Consider the following 11,335-nt stretch of genomic DNA (forward strand, 5'->3'; position numbering starts at 1 on the left):
AAGAAGCACCGCTGCTGCCACCTAGTGGTAGAAAATTAAAAAGCTTCAATTAACATGGGCTCCCAGGAATAAACTGAAAGATTTCAGAAATATTTAATTCAAGAACATGTCTTCCATTTTAAGTATTGGGAAACGTATTGATCAATTTTAATATAACGGATATAATTGATTTGTTTCACTTCCAGAAGGGGAGGCAGCCGTTCCTGTCATGACTGATAAGTGTTGACTGTTGTCCACTGGAGATCAGGTGAGTGACGTCAAATTGTACTCCCTAATCCTACCTGGTCTCTCTGAATGAAGCTCTCTACGCACTGTTCTTGAGCTCATCTGAAGATGACATGACATTTAGAGCTCTGTAGCTATTCACTCTGCAGAAAGTTGTTGAGCTCTGCTCTGTATGTGCCTCAACCTGTGCTGACCACGGTCTGTGTTTTATGTTTCCTCCCCCGTCTTGGCTGAGTTGCTGTTGTCCTCAAATGCTTCCACTTTGTTATGTATGGCTGATCAGCTTTATTCCTCTGTAATAGAACCAGTATCAGTAGTTGTGGAATATTTATTTGTGAAGAAATTTCACAGTGGGACTTATTGTGCGGGTGACATCCTATCCTGAGAGATCCTGAGTCTCCTCTTTCATTAATGTTTGTAGAAGTAATCTGCTTATCTAGGTTCTTGACTTTATAAACCTGTAGCCATGGAAGTGATTGGAACGCCTGAGCAAATACTTGAGTCAATATAGTGTAGAATTCATCAAGAACTGATTGAAGGCATCAGCAGCAGAACAGCGGAGAAACACCGCTGCTGCCACCAAGTGGTAGGAATTTAAAAAGCTTTAGATAATACAGGTATTTACCCCCAGGGATCAGCTGAAGGATTCCAGTCATATTTAATTCTAGAACATTTGTCTTCTCTGTTTAGTATTAGGATACTGTAGGATAATACATGATCAATTGATATAATAGATAGTCCGTTTTGTTTTTTTCGCACTTCTGGAAGGCGAGGCAGAGCTGGACAAACAGCTTGCAGTTGTTTCTGCCCTGACCAGTAGGTGGCGCCTGGTGCCACACGTCCTGCAGGAAGGTGGGGCTGTGTTTCTTCTCTATCCCAAATTCTTTGAACACTGTGAACCATCCGGCAATCCAGTAAGACTTCTCCACAGGTGAGTTCTTTTCACTTGCCTTTACAACATAATCAGAGTTTTTAAAGCTTTAAAAAGTATTAAAGAGGCAGGGAGGTTAGTTTGACTACAAAGTTCAATCTTTAGACATCAACTAGTGAAACTATTTGACCCACAACACCAACAGACTGTTGTGTCTCTGCCCATCCAGTCATGTACCTGTTCCTCCTGGGCTTGGTGGTTTTCTACTACCTGTACCGCTGGGTCAGGGAGCTGCCCCGGGTCCCAGACAAGGGCAACAAGTATGTCTACATCACGGGTTGCGACTCTGGCTTTGGAAACCTCTTGGCACGCCATCTGGACAAGCAGGGCTTCAGAGTTATCGCCGGCTGTTTCACGGAGAAGGGAGAGGTGGACCTGAAGAAGTCCTGCTCCCCCAACCTGACCACGGCTCACCTGGACGTCAGGTCCAAGGAGAGCGTTGACAATGTCGCAGCCATGATTGAGGATAAAGTTGGGGATCTCGGTGAGTGTGAGGGAGACTCCCATCCATCAGTCCATACATTTTCTTGTAGACGACACTATCGCAATCGTCTCATTTTCAGCTGGTAATCCACCTTCACTAAGCCAGCTGGCTGTGGGTTACACCCCAGATGAGACGCCAGCTCATCATGGCTTTTTGAAGGTGATCTCAAGAAGGAAATGCCCCATTAATTCCTGGATGTATTAGCCTCAACTATCTCCTCAAACTCTTTTGATTGGGATAACTGAAGTTATTAATCAAATTCAAAGAAGAGGAACAAGTGATTAGAGTTTGCGTCTAATCCGTAAATTGGTTCTGATCCTGGATTATTTTTGATCATCCTGTTGGCTTTCCAGGAGGTACAAACTGTTTGTTCTTTAACTGCGGATTACTGAGCAATAGGGAGCTGCAATAAGATGGTATACCTGCTTAACAACAGCATATTACATGTGAACATTAGTTAGTTAGCATATTTAAATTGTTATTTAACTTGAAACCAGGTTATATCTTCACATAGCCCCGAGCGTTTTTGGCACAAACAGCAAATTTCTCTGTGTTCAAGTTGGAACTGCTCAGTCACCATCCATATGTGTTACCAGAATCTGTTTGCTTGGCAACAAGGCAGCATTTTGGTGACATGCTGCTGTGTTATAAAGTCAACCCGTTCACTAGCATTGCACTGGAACGTACCGGTGTCCGTCAACACCCAGATCATCAACATATTCCCACTTAAGTACCTATTTCTACTTTTCCATATGATTCAAATTATTGTCTCAACAAGATCATTCTTAGTAACAGCATGCTAAATGTCAATATTACCTTTTTAGCACATCAAAATTCTTATTTAACTAAAAACCCTCACTTATGCAGAAGATCTCTACTTTTCTGTATGATTAAAACAATTGTCTTAACAGGATGTGTTTGATCCTTCAAGGATTATGGGCTGTGGTCAACAATGCAGGCGTGGCTATTCCCACGGCCCCACACGATTGGCTGGTCATCGATGACTATAAATCCATGCTGGATGTCAATCTGCTCGGGGTGATCTCGGTGACTCTGAGCGTCCTGCCGCTCATTAAGAAGGCTCGTGGACGGGTGGTCAACGTAGCCAGTGTGTTTGGGAGGATCAGTGCCACCGGAGGCCCGTACACTATCTCTAAGTATGGAGTGGAGGCTTTCAATGATAGTCTCAGGTGAAACACGAACACACTGCCAATTATTTGTCTGCACATCAACTCAAAGTTCAAAACCTGCTTGAAATAACACATAATAAAATTTAACTTTATTCCAAATGACGTATTTAGGTTGAATATGGCGCCTTTTGGTGTCAAAGTCCTCTGCATTGAGCCAGGCTTCTTCAAGACAAACGTGACCGATGTGTCCATCCTGAGAAAAAACCTCAAGATGCTGTGGGACAGAATGCCCCAGGAGGTCAGGGATGACTACGGAACTGAATTTCTACAAAAGAGTAAGTTTGGATCGTCGTTTTCATTCATCCATGTCTTTGTCTTTTAATTTATTTAACCATTAATTCCTCTCTAGTGTTAGGGATCATACTCAATCAAGTTGCCCAGATGAGCGATGGAGATCTGATGAAGGTGGTCAGCTGCATGGAGCACGCTATCGCCGCCACCTGGCCTCGCATCCGCTACTCCCCTGGCTGGGATGCCAAGTTTTTCTGGCTGCCGCTGTCATACATGCCGTCCTGTGTCTCTGACTATGTGTTGAGCCGGCAATTAATTTCTTTTAGCATTGAGAAGCAGTGAATTGTGCTTATGGAACAATCACTAGTGTGAAGTTTATCCATCCTGACTGAAGTGTCGGGTCATTTTCACTATTTGTGATACAATCAATAAATTTTAAACAATCCTTTCATTCTGGATCACTTCCCTGATTCCTTCCTCCGCCTTTCTCTGACTTTAGTGAAACTGGAGCTGTTTTCCAAGCCTGTGTATCTTCAAGATTTTCTGTTCCAGCTGTTGGAACTTTAATATCTGTTGACATTTGGTAAACATTTAATTGAGGACTGGTTCCTCAGGTTTCTATCAATGTTCGAAAATGAAAACAACTCATGGATCCAACTTTTAATTCGGATTCACTGCAACATTTATGGAGTATCTCACCTTTTCACTTTCTTGGCAAACCCTTTCTCATTTTCACTACATACTTGGGAGTCACGTTTTGTTTTCCTCCAGGGCTTGGAGGAAAACAATGAAAAAATTTAACTGTTGAGAAGCTTTCATCAAAGTCAGGAACTTGTGTCTGCCGTTTCCCATCCTGTAATATTACACCACTTTGTCCTTAAATCTTACACGGTGATCCTTTGGGAAGGATCATGTGAACTCCGATCCCTCTAACCTAGAAAACACCCTGCACTCTCAGCTTCATGATTAAATTATTAATGCTTTCAGCAAAGGAATCCCAAGAATTCTTAACATGTAACCTGTGATCTCAAAAATTAGTCACATTTAAGGTCGAGGCAGACATCTATTTGTTTGTCCAGCAGTTTATTTTAACATGAGCTGCAACACAGTTCAGATCAGACATTCAGACAGCAAACACGGCTCAACACTGCCCTCTAGTGGTCAGATTGGATAAAGACAGCCACTTAATGAAAATCAGCCAAGAACTCCGTTGAGAAGCAGGTTTATGTAAAGACTGTTTAATTCCATCTTTCACTGGAAACATTAAATAGAGTTTTCTTTCGGGATGACAGACAGGTACATTTGTATTTTGACAACTTTTACAAACCAAGTGCTCGTAAATAACAAGAACCCCTCTTTCGTTTTCTTCTCTTCTCCCCAAAACAGTAGATCCTGTTGGGGTGTTTACGAGTGCTCCTCAGCCAGCTTCTCCGCCTTCTGAACCACTTCCTCAATTGGACCGACCATGTAGAAAGCCTGTTCGGGCAGAGCGTCGTACTCGCCTACGAGAAAAAAGGTAGTATCAGTGTTACAGGTACAGATAAAATTTTTTTACAACTATTAGGTATTTTAACATGTTTTTACCGCCCAGGATGCTTTTGAAGCCCTTGATTGTTTCCTTCAGGGGCACCAATTTGCCCAAATGGCCGGTGAAGACCTCGGCCACCTGGAAGGGCTGGGACAGGAAACGCTGGATCTTACGGGCGCGAGCTACCGTCAGTTTGTCCTCCTCAGACAACTCATCCATACCCAGAATGGCAATGATATCCTGCAGGGATTTGTAGTCCTATAGGAAAGAAAGGGACCTTGTGTTAGTCCACTCAAACACACACACACACACACACACACAAAATCCAGGGTTCAAGTCCCCAACCTGAAGGATCTTCTGCACGCCACGGGCCACGTCGTAGTGCTCGGCTCCCACGATGTTTGGGTCCATGATACGAGAGGTGGAGTCCAAGGGGTCGACGGCGGGGTAGATCCCCAGCTCGGCGATGGCACGGGACAACACGGTGGTGGCGTCCAAGTGAGCAAAAGTGGTGGCGGGGGCGGGATCAGTCAGATCGTCAGCGGGCACATAGATGGCCTGATGGGAAAGAGTGGATTACTGATCAATACGCCTCCAATGACCTTGAAACGATCGGCAAATGAGCGATCCTCCTCCGAGTAGCTGCTTACCTGCACGGATGTGATGGATCCCTTCTTGGTGGTGGTGATTCTCTCCTGCATGGTACCCATGTCAGTGGCCAGAGTGGGCTGGTAGCCCACAGCAGAGGGGATGCGACCCAGCAGGGCAGACACCTCAGATCCGGCCTGGGTGAAGCGGAAGATGTTGTCGATGAAGAGCAGCACATCTTGACCCTCCTGATCACGGAAGTACTCGGCCACCGTCAGTCCAGTCAGAGCCACTCTGGCGCGGGCGCCTGGGGGCTCGTTCATCTGCCCGTACACCAACGCCACCTAGCAAGAAACAAGAATCAAGGTAAGGGGTGGATGTTTGCCGGTGAATACTGATCACTCGAGTTTGTATCCCTCACCTTGGATGTGGTGTCCTTCAGGTTGATGACACCGGACTCGATCATTTCATGGTACAAATCGTTTCCCTCACGGGTTCGCTCTCCCACACCGGCGAACACGGAGTAACCACCGTGGGCTTTGGCCACATTGTTGATCAGCTCCATGATCAGTACAGTCTTTCCGACACCAGCACCGCCGAACAGACCTGAGCGTGTCGACAAAAAAAGGTAAGACTGCGCCGAAAGGTAGGGTTAGAGTTGAACGTGAGCGGCGTCACGTGATTAAACCTCACCAATCTTCCCTCCCTTGGCGTAGGGGGCCAGCAGGTCCACCACCTTGATGCCAGTCACCAGGATCTCCTGCTCCACACTCATGTCTGTGAACTCGGGGGCCTCAGCGTGGATGGGTGCAGTCCTGGTGAGGGGAAATAAAAAGAACTTGACGCACTCATGACTTCTATATGAGAAATAGTGGCGGTTCCAAACTGAACTCACTGCTTGGTGGTGATGGGGCCTCTCTCATCGATTGGCTCCCCGATGACATTCATAATTCTGCCCAGAGTCTCAGGTCCCACTGGGATTCTGATGGGGGCACCAGTGTCCAGAACCTTCTGTCCACGAACCAAACCCTCTGTACCATCCATAGCAATGGTCCGCACTGTGTTCTCCCCTACACACAAACAACATTTCAGTTTCCATCCTGTGTGTGTGTGTGTATAATGTGACCCGTCTGCTGGGCTGGTGCCTACCGAGATGCTGGGCCACCTCCAGGACTAGCCTGGACTCACGGCCCGCGACCTCCAGGGCGTTCAGGATGGGTGGGAGACCCTCATCGAACTGGACGTCGACAACGGCTCCGATCACGGCCACGATCCGTCCGTTGGCGGTGGCGGCGGCTGCTGCAGGAGCGACGTAGTCTCTGCCTGGAGGTGAAGAACAGGGTGTACAGTTAGCTTGATGCTAAACAAAGCTGTGGCCATGACCTTGTTATACTGGACACGGATACAAACATGCGAGACTTTAAACTGAAACACACACCTAGCATCCAATTCAACACCCCATTAACTCCCATTACGTGATGCTAATGTGGAAATCAAATGAATGAAATGTACATTAGCCACCAGTGCTAATGTTGTTAGCAGAAACAAAACAGTCAAACAAGTCTGTTCATACTGATCCATAACCAAATCCTTCATGCTGCGTCCTCCTCTACGTGGATTTAATGTCAACGAACATCCAGGACTGTCTAACCTTGTGAACCGGGCTGGGTCTAATAGCTGGTAAAGCTAACGTAGCAGCCTCATGTCATTACTCAGAGGTCATAGCTGTTAGCATAGGAACAACGCTAGCTAACTGTTCTCTATGGTGTTCTTGTGGAAACATTTCTCCACCTGTAACGTTGTAGAATCGCTCCGACAGGTTTTTTAATTTGACTTTTCACTTTGAGGCCTGCTAACGGACAGCCAGCGTGTGGCTAGCTAGCTGCTAGCATCGCCCCTGCCCTTCCGCGACAGACGCGCGAACGCCGTTTCTCTTTGCGGGATTTCGACCAAACGCACCAAAGCATGCGGGACTTACGTGACAGAACGGCCGGGGATCCGACGAGGGCCTTCAGGGGCTGGACCCCAGGCCGGAGAGCCTGCAGGGCCCCGGTGCAGCAGCGTCCCACAGCTCCCAACATTGTCAAAATGGCTGAAGGTTGGAAAGAGACGGAGGGGCGAACGGCTTTATAGTGAATGACCTCTTATGTGAACTGCGCATGCGTGCAACGCAAAAGCCAAAACTGAGCATGCGCAGTTGTCAAGAAGACATTCTGCCCTCCACAGGTTCCTGTTTGACTGACTTCTTCTGAATGACAACCAAAACTCTTCTTCTCTTCCTTTCGGCTTTTCCCTTCAGGGGTCGCCACAGCGAATCAATTGCCTCAACTAAAACACAAAACAAAAGTTATCCTTTGTATTATTAGTTTTTAGCTAAACATGAAACATTTAATCTGTTTTTATTGACACAGACTGTCATTCTTGATTTTTACTCTGCTGTGTTAATTTGATTTTATTTACTACTTTTTGTCAAATGTAAACAACACTCAAAGATTAACTGATTTTTACATAAAATATGTTGCATAGTTAAAACTTTAACCATTTATAAGGTAGTTAGGAATTATGTGACGTCAACCAGCTGCATCAACATGGAACATTTCATATATCAATACTTGCACGCCAATTTTTTTTTTTTTTTTTGCATTTACATGTGTTTCCTGAATGTCTTTAGTCCAAGTGGTGGCTTCAGTCTCTTATTTGATTCTTTTTTAAATCCAGATGTTGCCATTAATAACAGGGAGCTGATATTTTAAGGTTCTTTATTGCACCAGGGCTGACAGTGAAGGCTTCACTCTTCTTCTTCATGGGTTTTTCATAACGTGCATCTGTTTCTGTCTTCTTAACCCGTTTGCCATGTTGTACAGTAATATGTGTTATATTTTGTTCTACCTCCAACTGTTGCCTTTTGTCTTGCTGTGTGAGCAGCTGTGTGTGAGTTATATACTAGTGAAGACCACTTCCCAGTCAGACTGTAGGAGTGAGTTCGTCATAATTCCACTAGAGGGCACTGCTGAACAGGAAGTGGCCGCATCCTGAACTCGTGAAGGATTTGTTCAGGCCCATGTACAGTTATTTCATTTTACATTAATTGTCCATTTTTTCCTCACTTATATGTGAATGGAATTTGTCTTTTTTACTTTCAGTGTTGGGTTACATCGTATATGATGTCACTGGATGCAGGTGACACAAGAATACAGTATCTCCATTTCAATAAATGCAGTCTTGCACAGTATTGTGCAAAACACTTAAACACTGCAGCTCATCTTCTGCTTCACCCTGTGAGCAATGCTTGGCATCATTCCTCCAGCTGCAGGTATAGATGCATCTCAACTAGTCTGTGTCTGCCCATGAAAACATGGCACATATTTGAATTAAATTTCCTGTGCGTGTCCCAAAGTAAAGCCTGTGTAATGACTATGAATTCTTTGTCTTGCCAAGTTTGTGTGGTTGGACTTTTATAGGTAAACACAAGAGCAGACGCTGATAGTCAACGCTGCGGATGCCACTTAAAGTCTGATCTTTTTCAGAGGGCTCATGAGGACTGTGTCTACAAAGTCTGAAGTGTTGCCCAAACACTTTCCAAGAGAAGCTCCGCAGCGTTTAGGAAAATTGTGTTTGTCACTGAATATACTCAGTTTGAGAGGTAACGATTTAAAGTCATCTCTAATCAAACTTCTGCCATTTCCTCCAACTTACAGGTTTTGCAAAGCCCCCCCCCCCCGTTCACACCTGAGACAGACCGACAGCAGACGACACCTGACCTTCCGCTCACATGTCTCCCTGCAGTCGTTGTGAGGAAACTTCTACTTTTCAAGCTTTTTTGACAAACAACTTTAAAAGGTCAGAAACCGTGTTGTTAGCGCTGCAGCAGTCAGTCCAGACTCAAATTTATGCGTAGTGGTTGGATAGATTGTCAAAAAATGTTGCACAGACATTCGCATTCAGACTCCGTGGCGGCCCGAGGCGTAGAAGCCCATCATGCCCCATGACATGCCGGATATTGGGAAAAATACAACTCAGACGAGACGATTGGAGCTCGGCGGCCTGGTTTACCCAGCTTGACCTAATAACCATGACGACCTCTGCTGTGAATGGTGTCAGCAGTGTGATTATTTAAATGAGTTAACGCTGACATTAAGGTATTCAGGAAGTTGTCATTAGTTTCATTTTAACTTGACTCCTTTTCAGATCAGACCTTGTCAAGACATACATTCCGGCTTCTCCTCTCGCTTCTGTCCCTGATCCTCCATCAACAGTCGTGTTCTCCAGAGGTCTTACCGTCTGAGGAGTGAACATGCGTTATCTTGTAGGAACAGCGTCAAACATCAACGGATGCAGACGCCCTGAGGGGTGGTGGGGACGCTCAGAGTCAATGGCGTCTTCTGCAGTGTCATAAAAGAGTCTCCCTGTTGCTTTGTTCACGCCACACTTGTTCAAAGGTAACCGCTCGCTTTAAATGAAATGGTGTGGAATGACATGAAGCGGCTTTTTTTTTTTTAATTTTTTTAATTGTGTTGTGCATTGTGTTGTTTCAGTATCTTCTCCATCTCTTAACACACTCAGTGGATGAATGGCTAATGCGGCGGCGTCTCTAAATGCAGCATCATTTCAAAATCCCTGCTGTGAGAGAAATTTTAAAAACAAACAAACTTCTTTTTTAAGAGAAGTGTCAGCTGCCCTATTTCTGCAAAGCATGACTGGACACTGTGGTTTTCCATCTGGATCAGACATGTCATATTTTCGCTCCTTGCTGTGTCCTCATTTCGCCGTGTATTTGCGCGTTATGAGCGTCTTAGCAATAAAACGTTGATTCATTGATGTCAGGCAGACAAAGCAGAGCGTGTTTACACTGTAAAGTCAGACATGGGCGATGACAGCTTCCAATTCCGAACTGCGAACAGTGACAAACAGATGTAATATTGATACAGCAAAAATTCTCATAAATTCTCACTTTGTCTAATCAGCTCTCACGAATAAGAGCCCGACCAGATTTAAGGAGGCCCATCTTTCAAGGGGAGCATGCTTCAGTGACAGCTCATCTTTCCTTGGTTTTAGTAACACAGTGGGCAATAAAAACACACGCCGTCATCCGTGTTGCAGAGTTATTCGATTCTAGTCCAGCTTTTATGGCTGCAGACGCTCCCGTGGGATGTTAAGACTTATCTGATCTGGGACTACGCTGGAATTATAAAAAGATTAAGGTGTTATGAGGCTTTTCTGTGGAGCCCAAAAGGGCACATGCATCAGGTTTCAATAAAAATGGAAGAACTGCTCTTTTAAAATCCATCTTTGAAGAGACCTCTGCCAGAAAAGAGGCTTCCTCTAACATAAAGGTTTAGATTTATGAGTTTAAATGCAGACGTGGGGGTGTATTCGTTAGCTCCAATCCATTATGATGTCACATGACAGCACCAATTGCATAAATGCTACAGTGGAACTACCCTTCATACTAATTTGCTGTTTTTCCGCTTCTGGAAATCTGTTTGTGTTTACACTAAATCATTCCAGGAGACAAATGAATGCTGTGTTTTCACAGGTGAATCATGCATGCAGTGCTCTTCACAAGGTGTTTTGCCTGAAGGTATGAATTTCTTTCTGAATTGTTCTGAGGGCGAGGCCTCTGGAGGCACGGAGGGAAGGAGGAACATCACAGCATGCAGTTATAACAGATATTTTTATATCGCAAATGGATCAGGTGGCTGAGAGGTGAAAGGGGTCGTGTGTCCTGATGAGCCCACAGAAACCAGACCTGTGTCTTTATCTCATTCAAGGTAACCCAGACAACAACTCCCACAATCCCACATTAAATATTGCATACAGTAAATGAATGCAAAAGTGTCCAAAGGTAGGATAATCTCATTTTTAACAGCTATTTTAGTATTTATCATAATGCTGTCATTTACAGGCAAAGTTCATTTTAATCAAAGCAGCAAAACATGAGAATCAAGGTTAAGTGATTTTTAAAATGTGTCACGTAAAAAAAAACAAAACCTCCATAAATATTCCCAAGGGGAGGCAAACAGACAAATTGCTATTGTTCCCAGAGGCTTTCCTTTCTCTTCCTGTCTTAAACAGCATGACCAACAATGTGAAAACGACACTCATAAAAAAGGGGGAAATGCACTCGTTGCTCTCGTTCCTCAGCCACCCCTCCCAGA

At 44.8% G+C, this 11,335-nt stretch overlaps 2 protein-coding genes and 1 long non-coding RNA gene across 3 annotated transcripts; 2 read left to right on the forward strand and 1 right to left on the reverse strand.

Moving 5' to 3' along the window:
• Positions 1–188: 188 nt before the first annotated feature.
• On the forward strand, positions 189–3,506 carry LOC137591468 (retinol dehydrogenase 7-like). The gene is made up of 6 exons (XM_068309491.1): positions 189–247; positions 994–1,156; positions 1,326–1,640; positions 2,572–2,830; positions 2,942–3,105; positions 3,180–3,506. The coding sequence occupies exons 3-6, from the start codon at positions 1,328–1,330 to the stop codon at positions 3,401–3,403; spliced, it is 960 nt and encodes a 319-aa protein (XP_068165592.1). The 5' UTR covers positions 189–247; positions 994–1,156; positions 1,326–1,327; the 3' UTR covers positions 3,404–3,506.
• Positions 3,507–4,127: 621 nt separating this feature from the next.
• atp5f1b (ATP synthase F1 subunit beta) lies at positions 4,128–7,314 on the reverse strand. The gene is made up of 9 exons (XM_068309490.1): positions 7,156–7,314; positions 6,327–6,500; positions 6,073–6,247; positions 5,871–5,992; positions 5,599–5,783; positions 5,240–5,521; positions 4,935–5,147; positions 4,646–4,847; positions 4,128–4,563 (listed from the first exon to the last, which is right to left on the reverse strand). Exons 1-9 carry the CDS (start codon positions 7,256–7,258, stop codon positions 4,466–4,468), a joined length of 1,554 nt encoding a protein of 517 aa, XP_068165591.1. The 5' UTR covers positions 7,259–7,314; the 3' UTR covers positions 4,128–4,465.
• A 1,544-nt stretch (positions 7,315–8,858) lies between these two features.
• On the forward strand, positions 8,859–11,274 carry LOC137591187 (uncharacterized). The gene is made up of 4 exons (XR_011034621.1): positions 8,859–8,968; positions 9,366–9,616; positions 10,714–10,758; positions 10,873–11,274. It is a non-coding gene; the product is annotated as an uncharacterized lncRNA (long non-coding RNA).
• Positions 11,275–11,335: the final 61 nt, after the last annotated feature.

Source organism: Antennarius striatus, chromosome 24 (genome assembly GCF_040054535.1).
Source record: "Antennarius striatus isolate MH-2024 chromosome 24, ASM4005453v1, whole genome shotgun sequence".
Classification (NCBI taxonomy): Eukaryota; Metazoa; Chordata; class Actinopteri; order Lophiiformes; family Antennariidae; genus Antennarius; species Antennarius striatus.

What these genes read in the sequence shown, in the direction of transcription:
- LOC137591468 (XM_068309491.1), top strand. Translation starts at nt 1,328, where the DNA reads ATGTACCTGTTCCTCCTGGGCTTGGTGGTTTTCTACTACCTGTACCGC. An exon ending in GGATAAAGTTGGGGATCTCG is followed by an intron (nt 1,641 to 2,571) that starts GTGAGTGTGAGG and finishes TGATCCTTCAAG; the next exon opens with GATTATGGGCTGTGGTCAAC. An exon ending in AACTGAATTTCTACAAAAGA is followed by an intron (nt 3,106 to 3,179) that starts GTAAGTTTGGAT and finishes ATTCCTCTCTAG; the next exon opens with TGTTAGGGATCATACTCAAT.
- atp5f1b (XM_068309490.1), bottom strand. Translation starts at nt 7,258, where the DNA reads ATGTTGGGAGCTGTGGGACGCTGCTGCACCGGGGCCCTGCAGGCTCTC. An exon ending in GGAGGTGGCCCAGCATCTCG is followed by an intron (nt 6,248 to 6,326) that starts GTAGGCACCAGC and finishes GTTTGTGTGTAG; the next exon opens with GGGAGAACACAGTGCGGACC. An exon ending in CGCCAAGGGAGGGAAGATTG is followed by an intron (nt 5,784 to 5,870) that starts GTGAGGTTTAAT and finishes CGACACGCTCAG; the next exon opens with GTCTGTTCGGCGGTGCTGGT.